Source organism: Nymphalis io, chromosome 18, assembly GCF_905147045.1.
Source record: "Nymphalis io chromosome 18, ilAglIoxx1.1, whole genome shotgun sequence".
Classification (NCBI taxonomy): Eukaryota; Metazoa; Arthropoda; class Insecta; order Lepidoptera; family Nymphalidae; genus Nymphalis; species Nymphalis io.
Genome location: NC_065905.1, coordinates 2,722,669 through 2,748,009, shown reverse-complemented (window position 1 = coordinate 2,748,009; position 25,341 = coordinate 2,722,669). Strand labels below are relative to the sequence as shown.

Genomic DNA, 25,341 nt, shown 5'->3' with positions numbered 1-25,341 from the left:
TATGTCTACCTAGGTCAGACCATCCAACTAGGTAGGTCCAACTTCGAGAAAGAGGTCAATCGTCGAATTCAACTCGGCTGGGCAGCATTCGGGGAGCTACACGATATCTTCTCATCCCAAATACCGCAGTGTCTTAAGTCGAAAGTCTTCGACCAGTGTGTGTTGCCAATGATGACTTATGGATCAGAGACGTGGTCGCTCATAATGGGCCTCATAAGAAGGCTCAAGGTCACTCAAAGGGCAATTGAGAGGGCTATGCTCGGAGTTTCTCTGCGAGATCGAATCAGAAATGATGAAATCCGCAGGCGAACCAAAGTAACCGCAATAGCCCGAAGAATTGCTAAATTGAAGTGGCAGTGGGTGGGGCACATTGCTCGCAGAACCGACGGCCGCTGGGGCAGACAGGTTCTCGAATGGCGACCACGAACCGGAAGATGCAGCGTGCGCAGGCCCCCTACAAGGTGGACCGACGACTTAGAACGAGTCGCGGGAAGCCATTGGATGCGGGCAGCGCAAGATCGGCCAACGTGGAAATCCTTGGGGGAGCCCTTTGTCCAGCAGTAGACGTCTTTCGGCTGATATGATGATGATGATGATGAATTGTATTTCAATTATAAATAATTTTCTATGTATTTGAAGGACAGATAATATACTATTTATAAGCTATAAAGCTCCAATAACCTTTTTTTCTATGTTAAAGAACAGATTGTCTTAAATTTGATTTTAGGAAGATTTTCTATCCCTTGAATCTACCAGAATAAGGTGACCTCAGTCTGTGATTTAAATATTCATCCTAATAAAAGTTACTTTTATTGCTGAAATACATATAAATGATTCATAATTTACATGAGATTGATTTTGATTGATAACAAAGATCTAATTATATCGGATCAAATGAACCTTAATGCGTACAATTTTTGATTATACTTAAAGCTTTTTTTTTTTCAGGTATTCGGTGTCATGACAACTTTTTTGCTAATTGTAAGACAATTTAAAATGAAAGATCAAATATATTCAGAGGAACATAAAGAATAAGAGATGAACCCAGATCGTGTTTAGAAATGCGTCAACGTATTCAATATATATGTATTTATTACTTTCCTTTTATCGCACTTCTAAGAATAAGGTCTGAGGTGTTATATTATAATATTTTCTTTCTGATACCATAACATTGGATCACTTCGTTTATTGTTATTATTTGACATTTGCAAAAAAATTTTAAAAATAAAACTGCTAGTGGTATTGTTGCTTTACGTATATTTTGTGAAAGTAACTTGACCTTGTATTTCTTAAGGGTGTTTATAGTAATATACAGTATATAAAAAGATTTAATTTATGGACTTTCATTTTAATGAATTTTCAACAATCCAACTAGTATAAGAAGGAACGTTAACAAAGACGGTAGGAAACATCGCGTGGGCGCATTGGAACGCCCACGAGGTGATTCCAATAACAACTCCTTGGTGAAGAAGAGGTCCTCCTGAGTCACCACTGCAAGTAGACTTGCCACCACCATCCAATATTCCAGCGCATATCTTTTCCGATGTTACATTAGGAACTTGAAGTTCACCTAACACAGACTGCAGTAGAGCATAGTTTTCTCTGCAGATGTCGTGGTTGACGATTTTTTTGTCGACTTGTTGAAGGATATGTGACGGTTCACCACCCCACTGTGGAAAAGCATGGTGTGTTTAATTCATGTAAGGATTCAATTCATTTCGAGATCCGGCTGATCTGTCAAAGATTTAATGCGTCTCAACATACATCTTTAATGTTTTGTCATTATAAGACTTGGGTCGTTTATATTGCAAAAAGACTGACGTAGAATAGTCTGACTGCAAGTAAATACTAAACAACGAAATAATGATGCAGAACTCATTATCCATAATTCGCGGTTAACTGGCGGTACATTGTCAATGTGTGAGATGATTTCGCTTGGTCTATGTTTGAGTGACCATTACCATACCATCGGGGTATCATTTATTCGACTGTTTTCCGAACATCATAAAACAAATGTACTACCATGTTGCAATGGTGTAGCAATATTTAAAAACCCAAGGTACTAGCATGCTGTACATAAAAAAAGTATATTTACAAGTATTTTTTGATTTAGGAAATGATTTTGCAGTATACAAAAAAAAATATCAAGGTCGTTAACATACTTCAAGTAAGCCCCATCCGGTAGCGGTGACTGTAGTATTATCTGGGACCAAGTAGTTCGGTCCAGCGATAGGGGCAAGTCCAATGCGGCTGGAGAGTGTGGCGGGGGCGGCGAGGTTCAGTATTCCAATGTCGTGATATACTTTAGGAAACGCGTATCCAGGATGCTTAATCCAATTTTGAACTCTAACAAAGTTACCTCCAAAATATGAGAATGGCGAGCCAAGTCGCACTCGTATTTGTCTGTTATCTATAACGTTGTTACTGTAAAAAAATATTTCAATTAAATCTCATAACATATTACCACCCCACTGAAATGAACTAAGGGCTAATTTGCACTACTAATTCTAAACTCTACAGTGCATACTATACTTGCATATAACTTCTGCCTTGCAGTGTTTATTTAAGATTTTATTTATATCAACGTAGAAAAGGGAGCCGGCCTGGTTTCTTTTGTGATAATCGCTGACAAAGGTATGAAATATGTCACTTAGTTGTGTTGTTTTTGTTAAAATGTCTTAACGAGAGTTAATAAACATTAACATCATTTTTTTAAATAATGTTAAATTATAAAATATGAATCTTGTTAAAAAAATTCAGTATGACAAACTATATCCATTTAAAAAGCTTTGTTACGTTATGTTATGAACGTATCGATGCCTCGCATATTCTAATTCAGACGCACGCATTAACGAGGGGTGCGGGGGGGCGAGATTACATTCGCCTCGTGAGAGCTCCGCCGAGCCACGAGCGGAGCACAATACGTGCGAGGCCGCGGGTGCGTTATATCAACACGATCTCGCAGCCTCTTCGATCCGTGCTGATTCCTAGGTCGGGCCAATAACTTTATATTGGCCCGACCTGGGAATTGAACCCAGAACCCCCTTTTTTTTTCTCGCATTGGAAACCTTCAGAAAGGTACCCGGGTCCTATGGGGGTGGAACCGGGTTATGTGGGATTCTTACCCACTTAAACCACTGCGATGGCCGTCCTCAGCACGGATCGGAGAGGCTGCGGGATCGTGTTGATATAACGCATCCGCGGCCTCTCCCGTGCTTTGATCCACTCGTGGCTCGGCGGAGCTCTCATTAAGGGGCGAATCTCGCCCCCCTGCACTCCTCGCTAGTGTGTACGGCAGCGCGAGGCCATCACGGTTGCCATCCTCCACAGAGCCGTCTGAAATAGGACACGTGAGGCCGCCACCTCACACACACGGCCCCAGGGTTACGCCCTATCTTTTAAGCCCTTCGCGTCTGGGCTATGGGAGGGCCGAGACGACGCCGTCGTCGTCTCCGCCGAGCAGGATCGGCCCTTTCCCGTTCCCGCTCCGCCGTCTCCTTCTGAACCATGACGGTCTCACAGATGGAGGCTACGGCCCTCCACACCGATTCCCTGCGAAGCATCGCCGACACGATTGCTCGCAGGGACAGGTCTGGTCCGACTTCGCGGACCAGGATTTCCCTCTCCGCACTCCACGCGGGGCACACCTCCAACGTATGCTGAGCGGTGTCCCGGTCCGCGCCACAGTGAAAAAATGTTGCTTTTCGACTTACAAGAAACAGTGGGCTGCCGTAAGAATGGATCTGGTTGTGATTAGAGTTCCACCGCAGTAGGGTATAAAACGAACTTGAATGTAGTCGTCATTAGATCCTAATATGACTGCCATAAAAGGGTAATCTTCTATGTTAGCATTAGATCCTCCAACAATACGCGGAGCGAGTGCGTTTGGTGCTGGTCCTTCAACAATACGCGGAGCGAGTGCGTTTGGTGCCGCTGTAAAAATTAAAAATGAGTTGATGGTGTTAAGTATTGACTGACTACAATGCTATTTTACTAGCTGTATATTATATATCATACTGATATTTTAAAGCATTTCATTTTTATATTCTATGATAAAACTTTGTGCAAGCCCGTCTCGGTAGGTACCACCTACTTATCACATATACCACCGCGAAATACCAATACTTAGTATGATTGTTGTGTTCCGGTTTGCGGAGAGTGAGCCATGTAGCTGCAGGAACAAGGAATATAACATCTAAGTTCACAACATACATAACATCCAGTTAAGTTGTTAGTGCATCGACTACTTTAAGAAATAGTTCATTATTTTTTCTGTGTCAATGTTTATGGACAATCGGGAAGACTTATCAGATATGGGATATTTGCCAGTGTGCCTTAACTTGAACGAAAAAGGGGGAGGCAATCCTAATTGTTAGCATAGTTTCAAATCTTATAGAGTACAATGAACCATGAAAAAAGAGACGTCTTAAATGTCTTTATTCTATAATATACATTTCTACATAATATATTCTTCTGATATTTGTACAAAACTTAAAATTAAATGAATGTACTTACCAGTCGCGGCACCAAATAGAGCCAATAGTGTTATTAGGTACATCGTTCAAATAGATTAAATTGTTTGATTCTTTTCAGCGACGTTTTATATTGTTAATAATCTTCGTTATGATAACGATTTGAGGCTATCAAACGATAAGTTTATTATGGAATTACATGTTATCTAATATGTGATTTTTGCTTCCTTTTAACATTACGCTTATAATAATAATGAGGTCCTCCAGACCGATTTCAGTCTCTCTCGAAATCTCAAGACAGATTATCCAACTGCGCAGGAGGTATTATAGTGCACAAGCGTGTACGCAAATACAAGTGCACTCTCTCTTCCCTCACTTTCATAATTCGATGATCTGACACGACCGGAAAGAGTTCAGGCGCAGGACCAACGGCTTTACGTGCTCTCCAAGGGTCGGGAGTGTACACACTTCCAACTTTTAGACTCAGGGATGCTACTGAGAAAACTGACAGAAAAACCCAATAACTTTTTTTGGCCCGACCTGGGAATTGAACCCAGAACCCCCTAGAACAACAAGGCAGTCAAGGTGACGCATACTAATATAATAAAGAGGTCATTTTGTTTGTTAATTTTTTTTTTTCGGTTTCTCACAGCTTATAGTTCGAGGACGGACAAAGGTTTTTAAATTAAAATTTGTTATCGATATATTTTTTTCAAATTGTACGTGTAAAGGCATTAAAACATTATTTCCGCAGAAATTTCATAATCCCGTTCACCTTTCAGGCGTTTAAGTAAAATATAACAAAGCCTTTCATCTATTCTTATTTATTAAAAACGATGGAAATGAATTCATTTCATGTAAGGATTTCTATGATTATTTATATATGATTATTTATAATATTAATATTCATTTTTTGATAAATAACTTAATAACTAACTAAATAACTTCTACATTTTAATGCTATTTCGTAAGTTTTTATTACTCATCATAAATTATAGTAGGGCTCATTAAATAAAAGTAAAGAGATTTTGCCTGAGTCTGTATTTCCCCATAGGTACAACGTTGGCGTCTTCAAATCCTGAGTAAACAGGTATCTTCTAGGCAAGCGTGCTACATCTTGATCGTGTCCATGCTTTACATCAGGCAAGTCAGCGGTCCAACGCTGGCCTATAAATGATTAACAATAAAACAGAACACAGTAAAAAGATTGAAGCATATTTGTTACTATTAGGATCCTATGTTTTATCCCTTGTTTACTAAAGTTCCAAGTTATCCCATGTTTTATTGGCCTTTTTATGGTCTATAAATTAGAAGAATATTTCATTATTTTTTTGGTTTATCTGTTGTTTATTTTATAATTATATATTATACGAAAAACATACACGAAACCCACCATGATTAAATGTATGTTCATAAAATAAGTATTTACATTATTTTAATATTTTTTATTACGTCTAAATAATATTAAAAATAACATATAGTAAATGAGAATCTGTCGTGAATAAGACAACTTCAATGTCCCGGACAGATCACGTTTTTTAACATTTAAGTTACACTTAAAGAAACAAAGTTACTAGAAATATAAAAAGATATAAACTCTCAATCATCATCATAAACAAACCAAATTAAAAAATAGACAGTTTCAGAAATAGTAATTCCAATGTAAGTTGAGCTCAGATCTATATGATCAATTATATTAAACAGAGTTGAGCTTATGCTGGTACAAATCGGTTAACGCACCCACGCGTGTATGTAAAGCTTACCGATTGCCGCGCTGTTGCCTATAGCATTGGAATATATGCAGCGATTTAAGTGCGGACGCCAGGGGCCACTCTTGACAGTAGGAGGATCCATCGTAGATCCATTGATCAGTTACCGCCTGCTTTAAGTCGGGCAGCCCCTGATCAATAAGGTACTGATACGCCTCAGCGTTAACTTGTTCCGCCTGGGTGAACGGAACACAAGCCTTACAGCTAGACGTTAACGCTGTGACATTAACCACCTGCTCAAAGAAACAAAAATCTCAAAACCCACACCAATGCTGCTTACATGCGCTTTGCGACATGGAATGTCCGAACGATGAGTACAGGCTTCCCGAACACCTACGGAAGGGCAGGAGTTCCTTGGAAACACGAGAGCATGGTGTAGGTTTCGCGGTTCGAAAACATCTCATCAACGCCATAGAGACACCTGTAGGCGATTCCGAGCGGATTATGGTCTTGCGTCTAATCACAAAAAGCGGCTTTGTCACGCTAATTTCCGCTTACGCACCGATGCTTAGTTCAAAACCTGAGACCAAGGATCAATTCTACGGCCAGCTCGATGAGACAGTGCGCAGGGTGAATCCAACTGACAGACTGCATATTTTGGGTGACTTTAATGCCCGCGTCGGTCAGGGCACATCAGCCTGGCCTGAATGCCTCGGTGCACACGGCATAGGCAAGCTTAACGACAACGGACAACGACTGTTGGAGTTTTGCTCAAAGCACCAGCTGTGTGTTACCAACACCTTTTTTAAAGGGAAAATGGTGCGGAAAGTCTCGTGGATGCACCCTCGATCTAAACACTGGCACCAATTAGACCTTGCTCTTACAAGAAGGAGGGATCTACGGAAAACGCTCCACACGCGGGCGTTTCACAGTGCCGATTGCGACACCGATCACAGCCTCGTTGCTACTAAAGTCCGACTTGTCCCTAGGAGAGTCCATTCTTTCAAGCCACTCGGTCGAAAAAAGATAAATCTTTTCAAGACTCGTGACATGGAAGTTGTGGAGTCATTTGGGGAACTCGTCTGCGAAGAAGTTGCAACTTGGGACAGTACGGCATCAGCGCGAGTCGAATGGGAAAAAGTCAAGTCTCTTCTCACTAACACTGCAGGCAAGGTTTTTGGCTATCAAAAGGCAAAATCTTACGACTGGTTTCAAGAAAACGAGGAGCACTTACTTCCCTTGATTGAGAGCTTTGTCAAAGCATCCAAGCGTGCGCAAACGCGGGGGATATTGGCAGGGTGTACGCGGGAATCAAAAGAGCTCTTGGACCTACTCCAAAAAAGACGGCACCTCTCAAGGAAACTGAAGGTTCTGTTATAACAGACAGCACCCGTCAGATGGCAAGATGGGTAGAATACTACAAGGGGCTCTACTCGTGCCCAGTGGATATTCAGCAAGAAGCAGTGGAGCTTGTCCCGAATCTGGCAACTTGGCACGAGCTAGACGTTGCACCCATAGTAGAGGAACTTTATCTGGCCGTCAAGAAGCTCAAATGCGGAAAGAGCCCCGGAAAAGACGATGTTGTCACCGAAGTCGTCAAGCTTGAGTGCCTCTTGCCCATCCTTCATAACCACCTGGCTAAGTGCTGGGAAGAAAACTACGTCCCTCAGGATATGCGAGATGCTAACATCGTCACTCTTTATAAAGGCAAAGGCGATCGTGGCGACTGCAACTGTTACCGCGGAATATCTCTTCTTAGCATCGTCGGTAAAGCCTTTGCCAGGGCCATTTTAGGCAAACTACAAAGGCTCGCCGACCGCGTATACCCTGAGGCACAATGTGGTTTTAGGTCCCAACGGTCAACTGTCGACATGATATTTTCACTCAGACAGCTACAAGAAAAGTGTAGGGAGCAACATACCCCCCTAGTCATTGCATTTGTAGACCTAAACAAGGCTTTTGACTCCGTGAGCAGAGAGGGGTTGTACTCCTAAAATATAATAATAAAACTCCTACGGATAGTGCAATCGTTCCACGAAGGTATGGAAGTCACCGTCCTGCACAATGGCAACACATCCACGCCATTCGACGTACGCCGTGGTGTTCGTCAAGGTTGTGCACTGGCCCCCACCTTGTTCGGAATATTCTTCCCGGTGCTTCTGAAGGTTGCTTTTGGAGATGAACAGCAAGGCTTCCACTTACACACGCGAACCGATGGTAGGCTGTACAACATCTCAATGCTCAAGTCCAAACGCCACAGGGAGGACCTATTTGTAGACAGTGTCCTCTTCGCTGACGACGCTGCCTTCATTGCTCATGACCAAGCTCAACTCCAGAGTCTAATGGACAAATTTTCCAGAGCGTGCGACCTATTTTCAATGTCCATAAACTGCAAAAAGACCGTTATTTTAGCGCAAGGTGTTTAGAGCGACCAGTCATCTTGCTTAACGGCGCACCTTTACAGGTGGTTAACAAATTTTGCTACCTTGGGTCGCATTTGTCGAGAAATCTCTCGCTTGATGCAGATATCGACTTCCGCATCGGCAAAGCAGCCTCTACGTTCGGGAGGCTCTGTACAAGGGCTTGGGATAACAGACACCTTCGGTTTAAAGACTTTTATTTATTTCTCATAAAGAACACAAAAGTTCACTTATAATAAGAAATTACAATAATTTTGCCTGAGGGTACATTTAAATTAAATTTACACCTTACGGTAAAATGCTTGTTTATCAATCATGTGTCCTAAGCACACTCTTGTATGGAGCAGAAACGTGGACAACGTACGCAAAACAAGAACGCCGACTAAACACATTTCACTTGCGCTGTCTTCGGAACATTCTGGGCATCACATGGCAGGATCGCGTGACAAACGAGTCTATTCTAGGCGAGGCACAGGTGCCTAGCATCATGGCCATTCTAAAAAAAACGGTTACGGTGGCTGGGACACGTGCATTGAATGGAACAGACTCGTCTTCCAAGGCAAATACTACTGGGAGAGGTTGTGGATGCAAAGAGGTCTGGCGGACGGCCTATGCTCCGTTACAAAGATTGCGCAAAGCGTGATATGGTTGCGTTTAACATCCCTAGCAATCGATGGGAGGAACTGGCAGAGGACCGTGTCAAGTGGCGACGCCTTATTCATGAAGGTCAATCAAAGCATGACAATGACTGGTTTAAATTACTAAAAGAAAAACGCACTAGGCGTCATGAGCGGGCTTCAAACCCCCGCCCATCTGGGGGTGCATACACTTGTCGGAAGTGCGGCCGAAGGATCCTCTCTCGCATTGGTCTTTTCAGTCATGAACGCAAGTGGCTTCGCGATGCCGCTTAAATCATCTGTCAGAGATGCAGACGCCTACGCTGCATATATATATATATATATATATATATATATATATATATATATATATATATATATATATATATATATATATGCATATATATATATGCATATATATATATATATATAGCGAACGCACGTATGTCGGAGACGCACGGCGCTCCCTTGTAACAGGGACCTGGTAAACATCTGTCTGTATTCGTTTCTAATATATTATGTTACATTAGTGTAGTAGCTTATTTTCACGGTAGCTTGCGCAAGCGATACCGTGACGCAACCGAACAGGAGACGGAGACGAAGAGGATACCGCTGGTTTTTTAGACATACCCGTTTCCCCCTCTCCATGTAGGAGAAACGCCCTCTCTCATCTTTAAACAATATTGACTTGATTGATCACTATATTTTAAATAATGTGGATTAAGGTGATTGAAGGTTAATGAATTTATCATTCGATTTAACATAAGACAAAATAATCGTTTTTAGTTAAAGACGGACATCGGCTATATAGTATATTTATATATTTTATGCCTTTTTTAAAAGCAAAAGTTTTCGACTTTTTTAATAATGGGATAAACAAACAAATATAACACAATCAGTATTTAGCAAATAGCTCTGTAACTGTGGTACTTTTTTCTACCACCCAATATCTAATCATGTAATATTTCTAACTGGTCCAATTTAAAAAGCTTATTTTTTTCATAGAAAATCGTTGATATTACACACATTTTAGTCTTTGTTATAATTAATTTAATAATATACCGATAAGATAATAATCATATTATCATATCATTTATTCGTAAATATATAAACGATGTAATCATCGTTTTTTTTAAAAAAAACCCTTGTGATAAACCTTATGTTTATCTGTGCATAGTCGGGACATATCTCTAGTGGCTTAATATTTAGATAATATAATATAAATATAACCTGATTGTATAAATATAACTTTTCAATACCGTTAAATATTATGAAAACTCTTCCACCAATTCTACCAAATCACGTGACACTAGAAATTCTGGCGCATACTTGAAGGGTGATGCCTGACAGGCGAGAGATCTTTAACAACAACCCCATCGAGCCACCACCCATTCCACCCATGAGAAAATTCTGAAGACTATTCACGAAAACAAACAAATGTAATGTAGAGAACATCATATTTCACAGTTGTAACGAAATGTCAGTAACATACATTATTTTCTAAAGCAAACGTCGTTAGCGTTCTAACAAATTATGTTACTCTGTAGGCAAATAGAATTACTGCACTTTATTTATTACTAATGGATATAAAAGTAAGAAATATAATGAGTACATTTAAATTTAGAAACTATTAATCCACGATATGTAGAAAAAAATTAAAACAAATACATATATGACTACTAGGTAGTCCTGACTTCACACACGTGAAATTGGGGCTTTGACTCATATTTAAAATAGTGAAATATATGTAAATACCTTACATATTGTAGTGCTATGATAAATCCAAACAATAAATATTTTTAATATCCATATTGTTATCCTTTATTTATTTTTTATTTTTTTTATATATTTTTTTTATATTAATGAGAGGGCAAATGACTCTACTCCATCTGATGGTAAGTGGAAGTAGAGTCCAAACGCGACATCGGCCAGTACAGACGGGAAGAATGTTCTGCACTAGCCGCCTTCGCCTTACCGGCCTGCAAGATGCCTCTTCACGCCTCGTTTGAAGGAAGGAAGGTTGTAGGAGGAGGGGAACACGTAAGCTGGTAAGGAATTCCATTTTTTGGAAGTGCGACAAAGAAAGGAGTTGCCAAATTTCTTCGTGCGCGATGGAATTGATGTCACAGCTAGGCGGTGACATCGAGAGCCAGCTCGCGTAGATTTATGAAGGAAGGGGGAAGCAGGAATTAGAGAGAATAATTCCTCAGAGCACTCACCGTGATACAGTCGATAGAAAGCGCTCAGATTGCAGCTCCGCACGCACATCACGTTGCCTGATTTTGATTTCAGGCATCGTGTGGCCACATGAAGGTATTGTTGGTGGCAGCGCACTACAATCATCAATCACGGAGTTATCGGCAAAGAGTTTAGCCAGGAGATCGGCTTTCTCTTGCGGACTGTGAGCGAGCGATCCGTCCGGATTTCTGAGCGGTGGTAGCAAAGTTTGGCAGAAATTGTTTTGTACAGACTTGGTCAGACGCCAGAAGCTACGGGATCCCCTAGGATGCGACACAAGGTCGTGACCAATCTGTACAATGCGCCGTGCATCCGCTCTCGTGTGTGCCTTCCTACAGGACTTGGAATTTTTATTGTAGTTTGCTTTCAGTGAGTCAATGTTAGATGCCCCGCTAATGCAGCCGTTGATCCACTCGCGATATGCCGCCTGCTTAGATGATACAGCATCGGCACATTCACGAGTGAACCAACGGTTACGCGTACTCCTACTGACGAGATCTCAGCTAGGAATGTAGTATTCCATTCCCAACATGATCTTGCCAGCAACAGCAGCGGCACTAGCTGTAGGGTCATTCCCACTGAAGAAACGTTCCTTCCAAGGGACCGACGCTTAATAATCGCGCATACCGTCCCAGTCTGCCGACTTATAGTGCCAAATGCGATGTTTGCATACCGCTAGTGGCGGCAGCTTGGCCTGTGGCACTTTGGTAAATATAAGACTGTGATCCGAAGAACCAAATGGAGCCTGAACCATAACCTGATATTCCACCGGGTGAGAAGTCAGCAGAAGGTCCATTAGAGTAGGTGCTTCGCCATCAATGTCCCAGACATTGATGGGCAAGCAAGCATCCTGGTGGGCTGATCAACCAGTTAGGTCAAGTCACGTGTGAGAGCAAAAGCATGAGTAGTCCTTTCAGCATGGTCAGTTTTGAGGGATTTCAACCATGATTCGTGGTGAGCATTAAAATCCCCCAAAAACACCAATTCCGCGTTAGGAAACTGCTCTTGCGCAGCATTTGCCATCCGACTAAGATGGTCAAATAATAAAAAAATAATACAAATAAAAAAAAAAGTTTAAGGTATTTTTTTTCAAATTGTTCTATAATTTTAATCACATGTTCAATAGCATTATCTAATTTTATTTACTTTTTTTTTTATTTTATCAACTGTGTGCTGTCATATACCTGTGTGTACTTTGTTGGTGATCTGTTAATAAATAAAATAAAATAAACATAATCTTATCTACCTCTTTATTGTTGTTTCTATTAATTAGGTATATTACTTCACCTAAAATCTACAAGCACGACTGGCTGGGTAGTGTGTAACTTAATGCGTTTTTTTAATCATAGAAATCACATTTCTTGTCATGGCTTGTTATTATATAACTACACAAAAATCGATACCAGTAAATCGCGTGTGTAAGCACTATTGGACGATGATTTGATTGATGATTTCAGTTCGTATGTACGAGTAAATATTAGGTTATATTTATATATTTCATATGTTAATTCCTTTTTTAATTCGAAGGATTAATAATGTGTACGGCGCTGGTGCCGCAAAAGAAAGCACGGTACGTTTTTGATTTCAACGTTTTCGTTCTGGAAATTTCGACCTTAAGAACCAACCCCGTGGACCCCCCGTGGCCCAGTGGCCTGAGACCAAAGCAGAAAATGAAGAATTATAGGCTATTGTGGAAGCGGATACATCACAAAGTACTTCCGAGATAGCTGCAGGCTTCGGGATAAGTGATAAAACTGTGTTAATCGACTTGAAGCAAATCGGGAAAGTAAAAATCTTTAACGATGGGTACCTCATGAATTGAGTTAATCGAACTTGCGAAAACACGCGTCGACTGATGTGTTACTTTGCTCAACCGACACAATAATGAAGGGATTTTAAATCGAATCATTACTTGTGATGAAAAGTGGATACTGTACTCGGATAATCGGAAGCGATCGTCGCAATTGTTGAACCCTGGAGACCCAGCCAAATCCTTAACAAAACGAAAATTAACTCAGAAAAAGTTACTTGTGAGTGTTTGGTGGACTAGCGCCGGTGTCGTTCACTATAGCTTTCTAAAATCTGGCCAAACGATTACGGCAGATATCTATTGTCAACAGCTGCAAACTATGAAGAAAGAACTAGCTGCTAAACAACCGACATCGGTCAATCTAGGTCACTGCTGCTTCACGACAACGCAAGACCACACACTGCACAACAAACAACCATTTAGTTAGATGAGCTACAATTGTAATGTCTGCGACATCCACTGTACTCCCCGGACCTTACTCCAACAGATTACCATTTTTTCCGGAATTTGAAAACTTCTTACAAGAAAAAAAATTCAACTCCGATGCGGCAGTCCGAGCCGCCTTCAAAGAGTTTATTGATTCTCGCCTCCATGGTTTTTTTAGTAAAGGGATCAATGACTTGATGAATGAATGATTGAATGAATGATTATGTAAAGGGATCAAAACCTATAAGATGGCAAAAGTGCATAGATAACAACGGTGCATACTTTGATTACTAAAATATATTTTACAAAAAAAAATTGACTTTATATTCCTCCCGTAAAAGACGCCAATTTCACATATAAGGATCTAATATGTATATTCATCTGTTGACTGCCTCGTTGGTCTAGTTGCTAGATTTAAGACCGCAGACCCGGAAGCCCTGGGTTCAAATCTCAGGTCGTAGAAATAAAAAAGTTATTTAGTTTTTCTGTCAAAAATTTTGAAAAGCAGCCCGATGTCTGGAATTTGCAAGTGTGTACACACACGAGCCTAGGAAAGCACGTAAAGCCGTTGGTCCTGCGCCTGAATTCTTTCCGATCGTGTCGGATTGCCGTTCCATCGGCTTACAAGAGTTAGGTAATAGAGAGTGCACCTGTGTTTGCGCACACACTTATTCACTATAGTATGTCCTGCGTAGTTGTCTAATTTCCCTTGAGATTGACCGCCGTGGTCGAAATCGGTCTGTAAGGCGATTATTCTATTCATCAGTACCCGTATAACTTAGGAATATTAGGAACTCGAAAGCACGTCTTAGATGTTGCAAACCATTTTATTAATTGAATTATAAAAAATAAACATGTATTGACATGACATACATCACGTTATGTGGTGTTGCTATTCTAATAAGTAACGCCGTATATCCGCCTTATATATATATATATATATATATATATATATATATATATATATATATAAGGGCTCTAAATTCCATCGCGCACAAAGAAATTTGGCAACTTCTTTCTTTGTCGCACTACCAAAAAATGGAATTCCTTACCAGCTCACGTGTTCCCCTCCTCTTACAACCCGGGTTCCTTCAAACGAGGCGTGAAGAGGCATCTTGCGGGCAAGGCGGTGACGGCTAGTACAGAACATTCTTCCCGACTGTACTGGCCGTCGTCGCGTTTGGACTCTACTACCACTTACCATCAGGTGGAGTAGTCATTTGCCATCCCGGACATATAAAAATATATATATATATAGGTATAATATATATATATATATATATGTAGGGCTTTATGCAAGCTCGTCTGGCTAGGTAACAGCCACTAATTAGATATTCTACCGCCAAATATCAATATTTGGCTTGTTGTGTTCCAGTTCGGAGGGTGAGTGAGCCATTGTAACTGGTATAAGGGACATAATATCTTGGTTCCTAAATGAGGCGCATTGGCAATGTAAGGATTGGTTGATATTTATTATGGCGCCAGTTCTATAAACGGTGGTGACCACATATCAATAGGTGGCCCATTTGCATATTACAAACGTATATTTAAGTAATTTATTAAAGTAAGTTATTTTATAATAATGACTTGTGATAAATAAGGTAGTTAAGGTTAGAAAATGATTTTTTTGTTATAAATACATTGTTTTATTTTTATCAGAGCCGTTTTAAGCAATCATAGCTAAAAAATATAAGTATACAAATATAGTTTAGAATATAAATGTAATATATTACATTTATATTCTAAACTGTATTTGTATTAAAATATTTAAAATATTATAATATTTTGAATATTTTAAATTACTGTGTAGGTATAATAAAATATTGTTTTAAAATGAAGTACGGTTCAGTCAAATTATAATTCAAACATTGCATGCGTGAGATATGAATAGATAGAATTGTAGTTCAATCGCTAATTGGGTTTCGTATGATTGAAAACGAGCTTTTTTATTACTGGCTGCTCCGTCCCGCATCCACGTGTAGATAATGGTGTACATAAAACGCTTATATCGACTGCCTCGTTGGTCAAGTGGCTAGATGTAAGGCCCGGATGTCCTGGGTTCAAAACCCAGGTCGGGCCAATAAAAAGTTATTGGGTTTTCCGTCGAAAATTCTTAGTAGCAGCTCAGAGTCTGGAAGTTAAAAGTGTATATATGTGTTTCTGAGGCGAGGCACTCCCTCACAAGGAAAACACGTTGACACTACGCCTGAACTCTATCTTGTCGTATCGTTTTGCCGTCCCATTATGAGAGTTTGGGAATAGGGAGTGCATCTGTGTTTGCGCACACACCTATGCAGTTGGTTAATCTCTCTTGAGTTCACGCGACGGTAAAGTCGGCATGATTTTTTCGACATATATCGATTTTCACAAAACCTTAAACCTTCTTCATGAATCACTCCGTCCATTGGTGGAGAACATGGTGAGGAAACCTGAATGTATCTAATTTCATTGAAATTCTGCCACATGTATAATCTACCAACCCGCATTGGAGCAGCGCGGTGGAATAAGCTCCAAACCTTCTCCTCAAAAGGGATAGGAGGCCTCAGCCCAGCAGTGGAACATTAACAGGCTGTTACGGTTACTGGATTAATATTTATAAAAGAAATATAATATCTAATATCATTGGAATGTACAATCATTCCAAAACAATCGCGGTACCCTAACATTGATTTGTTCTCGACTAATGTCGACACTATAATTGCGTATAATGTCGAGTCACCTGCGCAGTTAATGTTTAATTTAATTTGAATCACAACATTATTTTTTTTATTAGAAATTTCTCATAAAACCTGATACTTTAGCAATGTGCTTAAATATTCTTTGATTATATAGTGTGACAGCATTTTTCACAGATTTGTAACGTGTAAGTTAATAATTATTATATTTCTTCAAAATCAAGAATTCTAAGCGATATATTTTTTTCTACATAGCTTGTTAAAATTATATTGTTTTATTTTACTTTTTAAAAATTCCTTTTTGGGATAATGTTTATAAAATATTTTAAAATGTAAAAAGCAACATCTTCAAACGACTTATGGAATGTGGATAGGACTTACCCAGACTACCGCTGGTTGACATTCCAGACTGAGGAACCTCCGAACTATAAATTCTGTTTCAAGAAGCACTGCCGATTGTGGCCTTTAATCCAAAAAATGAACGAAATTCTGTTTAGGTGTTGTAAGTCGAGATGGCCCAGTGGTAAGAACGCGTGAATCTTAACCGATGAACGTGGGTTCAAACCCGGGCAAGCACCTCTGAATTTACATGTGCTTAATTTCTGTTTATAATTCATCTCGTGCTTTTCGGTGAAGGAAAACATCATGAGGAAACCTGCATGTGTCTAATTTCATCGAAATTCTGCCACATGTGTATTCTACCAACCCGCACTGGAGCAGCGTGGTGGAATAAGCTCCAAACCTTCTCCTCAAAAAAGGGAGAGGAGGCCTCAGCCCAGCAGTGGGACATTTACAGGCTGTTACTGTTGTGCAATAAAAATAATGCTCGTTGATTCAGCATTCCACACGGCGGTGATCTCGTGAGCGAGTTCTAAATATTTGCCTAACGCTTTCCATGCAGCTGGCGTAATATCACGTTCGAAAACTGAGCTAACGCACGGTGGGCGTATTATAAATAAAAACATTGCACGAAACTTAGAATAAACAAAAAAATTACCGTCCACATACGATTTAAAAAAAAACGTATTTCACTTTATATAGTACGTCTTGTAGACAGGATACCGAGAAATATTCCTTTATTTTTATTTGTTTCACAGATTCATCGTCAATATCTAAATCTATCTCTTAGATAAAAATGGAGTCCGATACGTGCGTAGTTAATAGTCAGATGGCGGTAATGCTGAAACTCATGAGGTCAATAGGCTTGGCTCCTGTACATCTCTTACCAGCTCCTCGAGGTTACCGAGTGACTATATCACGTTACTACGAAATTTACAGTTATGTTTTTTATGCGATTATTCGTAAGTACAGCTCATATCTATTTCATATTGCGTACAGTATCTTAAAAGTTCAAAAGGGACTTGCCAAAATTTGAAAAGTGTTACACTTTATATCAAGTGTTAGCTTATTGTCATTAAACGAAACGTTAAAAATAAACTTATACACGTTAGCTTAAATAACAATGGATACGGTATCCTTTCTTTTTAGTATTGCTTACAATGTTCGGGTTTTTATACGACACCTTCGTATTGAAAGTAACATTAGAAGGACGTATGTTTGCTACGTTACCAAAGGTGGTGTCCATAATGGAACAATGTTTATCTATCTGCACGTTGATACTGGCGACATATAAAGGTGTGCAGAGAATGCGGCGATTTATATTATATATAAATGAAATAAAAAAAGTGAGTGTCTGAAATTTCTTTCTGTCTTATGTGTTTGACGAGGAATCAATTTCATTCCAACATACAATTATCTTTATTTAAGATCAAAGTGCAAAATTTTCGCTCATATTCCTGATCTACCCTCATTTATTTATAGTGGAACCTATAAGGTTTAATAATACAGTTTAAAATTTTAAGTTGAATAGCGTTGGTAATATAACATCATCAAACATGACAAATGCTTTTATGGGTTTGTTTCAAGTATATTCACGCTTTCTTCTCCGCCGGTAGTCAGTATTTGTCACCACGTTAAAGAGATCTCGTGCCGCAAATTGAACGTGAACGCAAGGCATATATGTATACTCTATTTTTTTTTGTTTAAATAACGATGGCAGATAACAGGTATCGTCGATGCTCATTGAGTAAGTGAACGGAACTGAACTAAGCCTGGAAGTAATTGGAGAAAATTAACATGAATTTCATGCTGATTTCAAATCAGGCTTGTAAAATTTGTAATATATTTCTTCGAAGAGTGTCTTGTTACTTTGATTTAAATCGCAATAATTTTTCACAGATAAACGCAGCGATACAAAACAGCTATATAAATATAAAGCTAAAGAAATCAGGTGTTGTTCTATGGAGTATATATTTCTTTTTGATATTCGTATTTGCTGAAAATACATTTTATAGTTACTTTAAATATATGCAAAAACGGAATAAAGAATGTAAGTTTGTCATGTTATATTAAAACTAGCGCTTATCCGCGGCGTCACTCGTGTTACAATTTTGAATCGCTAAGTACCAATTTCGATAACTTTTTCTTCAAAAATAAGATTTTCATAAAACCTTTCATTCCATTTATAGACAGATAATAATATAAGGGAGGATGTTTGAAAACTTAACGGAGACTAACTAATGCGCAGATGTGTTGTCATTCTCGTTTCAGTTACAAAAGATTACACTTCATACCAATTCATAGTTTCGACCGCGCCATGTTTTTTTTTTTTTATAGAATAGGAAGGTGGACGAGCATATGGGCCACCTGGTGGTAAGTGGTCACCAAACGCCCTTAGACATTGGCATTGTAAGAAATGTCAACCATCGCTTATAGCCAATGCGCCACCAACCTTGGGAACTAAGATTTTATGTCCCTTGTGCCTGTAATTACACTGGCTCACTCACCCTTCAAACCGGAACACAACAATATCAAGTATTGCTGTTTTGCGGTAGAATATCTGATGAGTGGGTGGTACCTACCCAGACGAGCTTGCACAAAGCCCTACCACCAGTAGACCACGTCAGAGTCTCGCTCCAGTGTGTTTCGTGATGTTATCAATTGTTTCAGTGTACACATTGCCGCTGCGTGAACTTTATTATCTAATACTGAGCTTCATCATGCTTTTACAAATGTTTGAAATGTTAATAATGTGCGTAGTACATGGTACTATTTGTTTTTTCAACAAACGTTTGAGGAACTTGATCTATAAAGGTAAGATTATCAAAAGACAATCCGATACTCGATTGTTGCCGTGTTTAGTTTAATAAATACTCCTTGTGGTTTCAACGTAACTGATTCATCCTCTGCTATAGTATGATGTTATATAATCTATAACCTATCTCAATAAGGTCCTCCAGACCGATTTCGGCTGCGGCGGCTAATATCAATGGAAATTCGCCACCTGCACAGGATATATTATAGTGCACAAGTGTGTGCGCAAACACAGGAGCACTCTCTATAGGGAATAGAGAGTGCAACTGTGAGTGCATTCTCTCTCTCTCTCATAATCCGATGGGACGGCAATCCGACACGACCGGAAAGAGTTCAGGCGCAGGATCAACGGCTTTACGTACTTTCCGAGGCATGGGAGTGTACACACTTTCAACTTCCAGACTCCGGGCTGCTATTGAGAATTTTCGACAGAAAAACCCAATAACTTTTTATTGATCCGACCTGGATTTGAACTCAAGACCTCTGAGTCTGCGGCCTTACATCTAGCCACTAGACCAACGAGGCAGTCATATATCTATAGTATCTCAATAAATAGACTACGTAAAACTAATATACATTTTTTTATTGTTTAATTCTAAGATAAGTGCGTGCTTACATTATAATTAACACGTTACGAACCTTGGGAACTCACCACTCACCCTTCAAACCGGTACACAACAATATAACCTAATTATTAATGATAGGCGGTAGAATATGTGCACTACCACCAAGTGAAAATTAGCGGTAGATCCCAGCGGTTAGTATTACATTAAATCTGTTGGCTTATATAGTTTTAGCTGTTTATAACGAAGCAAATATGCTTAATACAAAAAAAAATGGTATTCAGGTTCACGCAAAGAATACACGACGACGACACTACGGGATATAACAAGTGATCTTTACCGCACTTATGTCTCAATATTCGCGTTAGTGAAAAAAATAAATGACGAAGAATGTGCTTTAGTACTAGCTATACTTCTCACTAATATAACAACAGTTATGAATACAATTCAAACGATACTATCGATTTGTGCATCCACAAGTAAGTGATGATAATCCAGTTCCGTGACGCTCTAAGCTGCTCTAAGCATTACAATTTAATGATGTTTTTTATTGTATTTAAAACAGATATACTAGAGACGGCATTAACAATTGACACAGTTGTACAAATCCTGAGATTGATATGTAAATATATAAGAGTGATCTTGCTTATTGAACCATTTCATCGGATTCAAACTGAAGTAAGTTTTATTGAACCTGTTTCAGCGTTTTGTTTTGAGCGCTGCTCTCAGGAATCAAAAGTATAGCGTACATATCTCCTAGTAAAATAGATACACACACACATACACACACCAACACACACATATATACATATGTATATATATATATATATATATATTTGTGTGGTTAAATTGGCCCGTACTAGAACAGATTTTGCTCGAAACCAATATTCCTAGGAAACCAATTATCTATATAACATGAAACTTAGTAGTACTTAAGTATTAACAGGAAACTTAAACTAAGATGTTTTATAAAAATGTCTATATTCACAAAATTATGATGACGTGGATTGTAACATGATAAATTATTTAAATAAACCCACACACGAGCATCCATCCGAGGTTTTCTTTCTTTTTTGTTTTATGTATTTACATTTCTTGCATTCATTAAACCTTGCGTCATGTTACTAAAATTTGTTATTATTGACGTTGACAAGTCCTAATACTTTTAAAAAGAGTGCTCCTACCAAAAACGTGTCACGTATTGTTAAATTACTGATATAAACTATCTCATTTATTTATTTCTATGAATAGTAGTGACCATTTTTCATCAGGTAGACCATTTTTGCATATGAGTAGGACATAACAGTAAATATAAGAAATTTTGCACGAACAGAGTTTTATTCTTGGACTACAGCAAGTTTGTTTAGTTACAGCATGTAAAACAACAGTTGAGTCAACTTATATACATAACTAAAGAGCAACATTCAGATGACTTGAACAGCTTCATCTGTCACGTTACATTTATCAAGGCTACTTTTTCTCCACTCGGCATTTTTAACTTAACAAGAGGATTTCATTTTGTGGTCAGTATTGCAATGTTATTTGTGTTTATTTAAGTAATTACGAACGTTTTTGTATAATTTTTATTATTAGTCTTTGTTCATATACCTATATACTATTAACGTATTAATTGTCACTGAGTTAACCGTCGTTATCTGATAGCAAACTATACATTCATAAATTGAGATGAATTAAAAATTACTTTTTCTCTATTCCAGGTTTTAAGCGCCATTACTACATTTTTACTCATACTGTCAGAATTTTCCGTCGGAATCAAAATTCGGAAAAACACATAATTTTTTTGTATAATGTTTAAATATTATTAGTTAATTAATAACATCAATAAATTTTAATTCATTAAGTCTTCAAATTCATTGATTGAAATTGAATTGAATCAAATCAAGAATTATTACACTAACCGTTCCGGCTTTGCACGGGTAGAATAATAGTAGTCTACATAAAACGAAATAGCGCGGCTCACGTCAGTAAAGCTCCCAGTAGATATAAAAACGGTGTAACTTATTGATGTTTCTGCTCAAGCTAAACTGGAGCGAGAAGAGCGTCAATCAGCGTTCTAGAAGTGCCACGTCTCGGTCTCAAGAGACTTCTTCTGAACGCGAATCGCATCTTAATGTTAAAAGACACCGTAACGCCGCGTCATGATCTTTAAAGAGTAGCATACAACGTGAAAGTGTAGACGATTGAGCGTAGACCGGTCTCGCCACGCTGAAGCACGAATTGCAAAAACTCGGAACGAACGTGAGATTCGATTAAGCTCTGATCGTAGGCGCCACGCAATTTCCTGATCTGTAGAGACGAATTCAGAAGAAGAATAGCGTTTAGTTGATGACCCCAAACGTCACGAAATATCACGATTATTACAGTCAAGTCAAGATCAAGCAGATCACGTTTGTCTGGTGACCGCGCTCACAATTAAATCTCAAGTTCTGTATAAACGCATGACCAACGAGTGTTGCGTTTGCCTGCTGATCACATCCAACACGAAATCACGTGCTCTCTAGAAACAGATAAGAAAAAAGACTTGCGTTTGGCTGTTGACTGTATATGATTTGCGTTTGGATGTTACTGATAGATGAGTAGCTATGATAGACAGAATATTGCCGCACAGAAAGACGAACGAAGTCGTGTGCAATAATTCCATTAAAAACATTACAGTGAGATGCGAATGGTGCAGTTAGAAGGCCGGCTCCCCATGTCGTTCTTAGACTATCTTTTAGCAATGATGATGCTTCGACAGTAAATGATCCTGACGAGTTACAGTGAATAGAAAAGGAATAAAGTGGATATTTTATGACCCAATATTAAAATATGCTAATTATATTCATATGGGACGTAAATGAATGTGCTATTCATCTGGTAGAGTTCATTTAGAGATAACATAAAAACCACCAGAACCTTTGAACGGATGCACAAAAATAAACACTGCTTACTAATAAACCTTGCTTGTAGATATTTATATAAAACATTCTGCACGAATTTTTGTAGACATCTAATGTGTGTTTCGATTGTTTTATTTAGATTTTTTATTTGACGTTGAGCATTTTACTATAATTTTACTAGAGCATTTTACTATAATTTATTTTTAATGCATGTAAATAGTGAAAACACGAATCATATGTATACTGAATGTATATAATATGTACGTACTTGTATTCATTTATATGATTATTTTTCAAGGTTGCATTATTTACAGTTGCTACAGTTACAGTTTCTCGACTTCCTATTTAAATAAGTAAGGCCGTTAATAAGGAAATCGAATTAAAAATAAAGAGGTCACTTTTCTTACAATTGATAGATTTCGAATCTCTAAAATAATAGATTTTTTTCTTTAAACACAAGGATTAAGGAGCGCGTACGCTCCCGTGCCTCGAAGAGAAAGTAAATCCGTTGGTACTGCGCCTGAACTCTTTCCGGGTTTGTCGGATTTTCCGTTACATCGGATTATGAGAGTGATGGAATAGAGAGTGCACACATTTTGTCGTGTGTCATGCAAACACTTGTGCACTATAATAAGTCTTACTTTCATATTTTGATTACTGAAACGATTAAATTATCACATTTACATATAGTCGTATAATTTTAGAACTGGCTCATAATAATTCATAAAAGCTGATCATCTTTATTATTAGACATTGCATCATGAACTGTATTCGATCATCAGTAATTAATCAATGAATTGAATTAATAATTGATGATATTTTCCTTAAGCTTGATTTAAATCACATATTATATACATATATATTATATATCTATTTGCTGTTCAGAAAATGTATGACACATCAGAATATCGTAGGATTAAGTTTAATACAAGATAATATCGGGTAAAATGTTTTATGAAATCACAATAGTTTTTTCGAAAAATTGTTTTATGTATAGTTTTTAGAGTATATAAGCACAACTTTAGATTGAATAACGAATACAGTATTCATTGATCTGAGGATAAACCTTGTCTATATATGTGTACATATTACTAGTGTAATGATTTTTTGTAATTATTTCTTCCATCACTTTTTGGTAATCTGATTTAATAACAAATCAATTTTTAATTTTAAAAATTAACTAAAAATCATTAAATAATTATAGTTAGACAAAATAAATGATTACTTTATATAATACACGTGACTGGTTGATTAATCCTTTCACGCGGGCGATGCCTCCATAACAGCCAATTCCATTTGTAATAATTGTTGTTCGTGTAATTAAAACTGGTAATATAACATTGACCCAACTTATTTTTCCTTTCCACTCCGTCCCTTCCTTATTATACACTTTATAAATTATATTTAGGTATATATACTTAGGTGTATATATTATATTTTGATAAATTAAATTACATTCTATTTTATGTTTGCATTGAACAAATAATAAATAAATGTGCTGTCGGATTGGAGGGCGTTAGTAGCTAAGACAAAGTGTAATACTATTGTAGTTACTGTCGTATACATATGTTGTTTATGATATGTATTAATTGTTCAAAATAAATAAATAAAACTTATGCAACCGGAAATATTTTTAATTTAAAAATATTTATGAAGATTTAAGCAATACCACAAAGATCTGAAAGAAATAGAAGTATTTTAATTTCATAATTTAAATGACTTCAAAAACAGGAGAGTTAAAAGATTTATTTTTATGTATGCTCAATGATTGCTTTTTTTATCAAATAGGTGGCACGGATTGGCAAATGGCCTACCGGATGGTAAGTGGTCACTCCACACATCACTACCTATACACATTGGCGATGTAATAAATATTAACTATTTTGTACATCGACAATTATACGCCTTGGGAACTACGATGTTATGTCCCATGTGCCTGCAATTACACGGGCTTACTCACCCTTTAAACCGGAACACAACAATACCAAATACTGCTGTTTAAATACATAAACCGGTTTTAAGGTAAGATATCTGTAGACACTCAATTCATTGGTCGTTCATCGTTTGAACCAGTGATGAGTGTGTGGTATCTACAGAGACCCTCCCACCAGTGCATATGGACATTAACCAAATTTCATAATTTGTATATACTTACAATCTGTATCATGATTCAAAATATTATTGACCGAGTCGCTCATGTAATTAACTGTATGAAGAAACTGTACTTTCGAACTTTCCTACTTTTAATTTAATAAAGTCATTTGGCGTATTGTATTTAATCTGAAAAAAAACATCTATTTATATAAGCCGGTACTGGTATTTACTTAATATTCTAATAAAATCGTTAAAAATTAATAA

The 25,341-nt window shown here is 38.0% G+C and overlaps 1 protein-coding gene across 1 annotated transcript in view; it reads right to left on the bottom strand.

Moving 5' to 3' along the window:
• Positions 1-25,341, bottom strand: part of LOC126775661 (trypsin, alkaline C-like) — a 283,947-nt gene that overhangs the window by 225,469 nt on the left and 33,137 nt on the right. Inside the window, exons 2-3 of the mRNA XM_050497725.1 lie at positions 3,714-3,933; positions 2,360-2,424 (exon numbers count right to left, since the gene is read on the bottom strand). Coding sequence (XP_050353682.1) covers positions 2,360-2,424; positions 3,714-3,933 — 285 coding nt within the window. The remainder of the gene's footprint in view (positions 1-2,359; positions 2,425-3,713; positions 3,934-25,341) is intronic.